This window comes from Tupaia chinensis, unplaced genomic scaffold (assembly GCF_000334495.1).
Source record: "Tupaia chinensis unplaced genomic scaffold, TupChi_1.0 Scaffold000287_1, whole genome shotgun sequence".
In the NCBI taxonomy this organism is placed as follows: Eukaryota; Metazoa; Chordata; class Mammalia; order Scandentia; family Tupaiidae; genus Tupaia; species Tupaia belangeri.
In genome coordinates this window covers 276,800-278,049 of record NW_006159771.1, presented here as the reverse complement: position 1 = coordinate 278,049, position 1,250 = coordinate 276,800, and the positions used below count along the sequence as shown (strand labels likewise).

The following is a 1,250-nucleotide window of genomic DNA, read 5'->3' as shown; positions in this document are numbered from 1 at the left end:
GCCGTCATCCGCTGTGTCCTCGTAGGCCCTGCGCAGGGGAGTGGGCGTGAAGGTCCGCACAGCGGCCACCCGCCCTGCCCTCCCACACACCTCCTCCAGGGACCTGCCGGGCTCTCAGCCCCCAAGCATGGAGTGTGCACCCAGCGTCACACCTCAGCCCAGCAAGAACGGACTTGGAGCCACGATGGAGCCGAACCCAGCCGCTGGCCACAGGGGCTTGCATCCCTCCCAGGACAGGGGGCTCACTCACTCCCACCACAAGCAGTACGTGTCCATCCTGAGCTAATGTGTCTTCATACGGTGTCTGCGCACAGCTGGGGGGGGTCCCACCTCCATAAACCCACTCCGCCTTCCATGAGATGAAACCCTTTCTACATGTGGCCACTCCAGGAGGATCACCTGCGGGACGCTCAGGCCACCAGCTCAAGGGCAAGGCCTTGGCTCTCCGCGGCCCCTGTGAGTTGTCACAAAGAAACCCACTTCCCAGGGGAAGAGCTGGGGCTCAGAGGGGTTGGACCCACGCAGGCTGTAGGGACAGAGTAAAGGCTGTGACAGGGAGGCTTGAACCCCAAGTTCTTTTATTTTTTTGGAGAGGTTTTTGCTGTAAGGCGCGTGCGCTCACCAGACAGAGAGAGACAGAGATAGAAAGTGAGAAATCACCCCCCAGGGGGGATGGTCACGCCGCAATCCCTTCTCCATTCTCCTCTCGGGATCTTGGGCACGCACGCACATGTGCCCGGCATGAGTCTTAAGCCACTGGGTCCGGGACGCGAACCGTGGTCGACTACATGGGAGTCCAGTGACATAGCCATTACGCTAACTGCTGGTCCCGACCTGGGCTCTAGTGACTACTGACCGTGAGGGAAATGGAGGCCCAGGGAGAGGCTAGGGCCTGAAGCTCAGAGTGACATTGTGGCATTGGTGCTGTCACCACTTCTCCTGTGCCCTAGGCCTGGGGAGGGGACCAGCCTCACTTCTACCGCCCCAGAGCCTATACTTGCTGCCGTCCCTGAGCGAAGCCAAGGCTGATGCAAACCAAACGGTACATGTCTAATTCACCCTTGTACTTCGACTACCTGTGGGGTACTCTATGGCTGGGGAGTGGAAGGTGGGCTCCCTGGAGGAGGCAGCTGCAGGACATAAGGCGCTCACCTGGCACGGAGGCCCCGCCCACACTCGGGCCTCCTCCGTGTGGCCGTGCCATAGTCGGGCTCCAGCTCAGGGCCACCCTCGTCATCGGCGGCCAGGCT

At 61.3% G+C, this 1,250-nt stretch overlaps 1 protein-coding gene across 1 annotated transcript in view; it reads right to left on the bottom strand.

The window, feature by feature from the left end:
- Positions 1–1,250, bottom strand: part of ARVCF (ARVCF delta catenin family member) — a gene marked incomplete in the record, with an annotated part of 82,209 nt that overhangs the window by 8,939 nt on the left and 72,020 nt on the right. Inside the window, 2 exon segments of the mRNA XM_014588567.2 lie at positions 1–28; positions 1,153–1,250. Coding sequence (XP_014444053.1) covers positions 1–28; positions 1,153–1,250 — 126 coding nt within the window.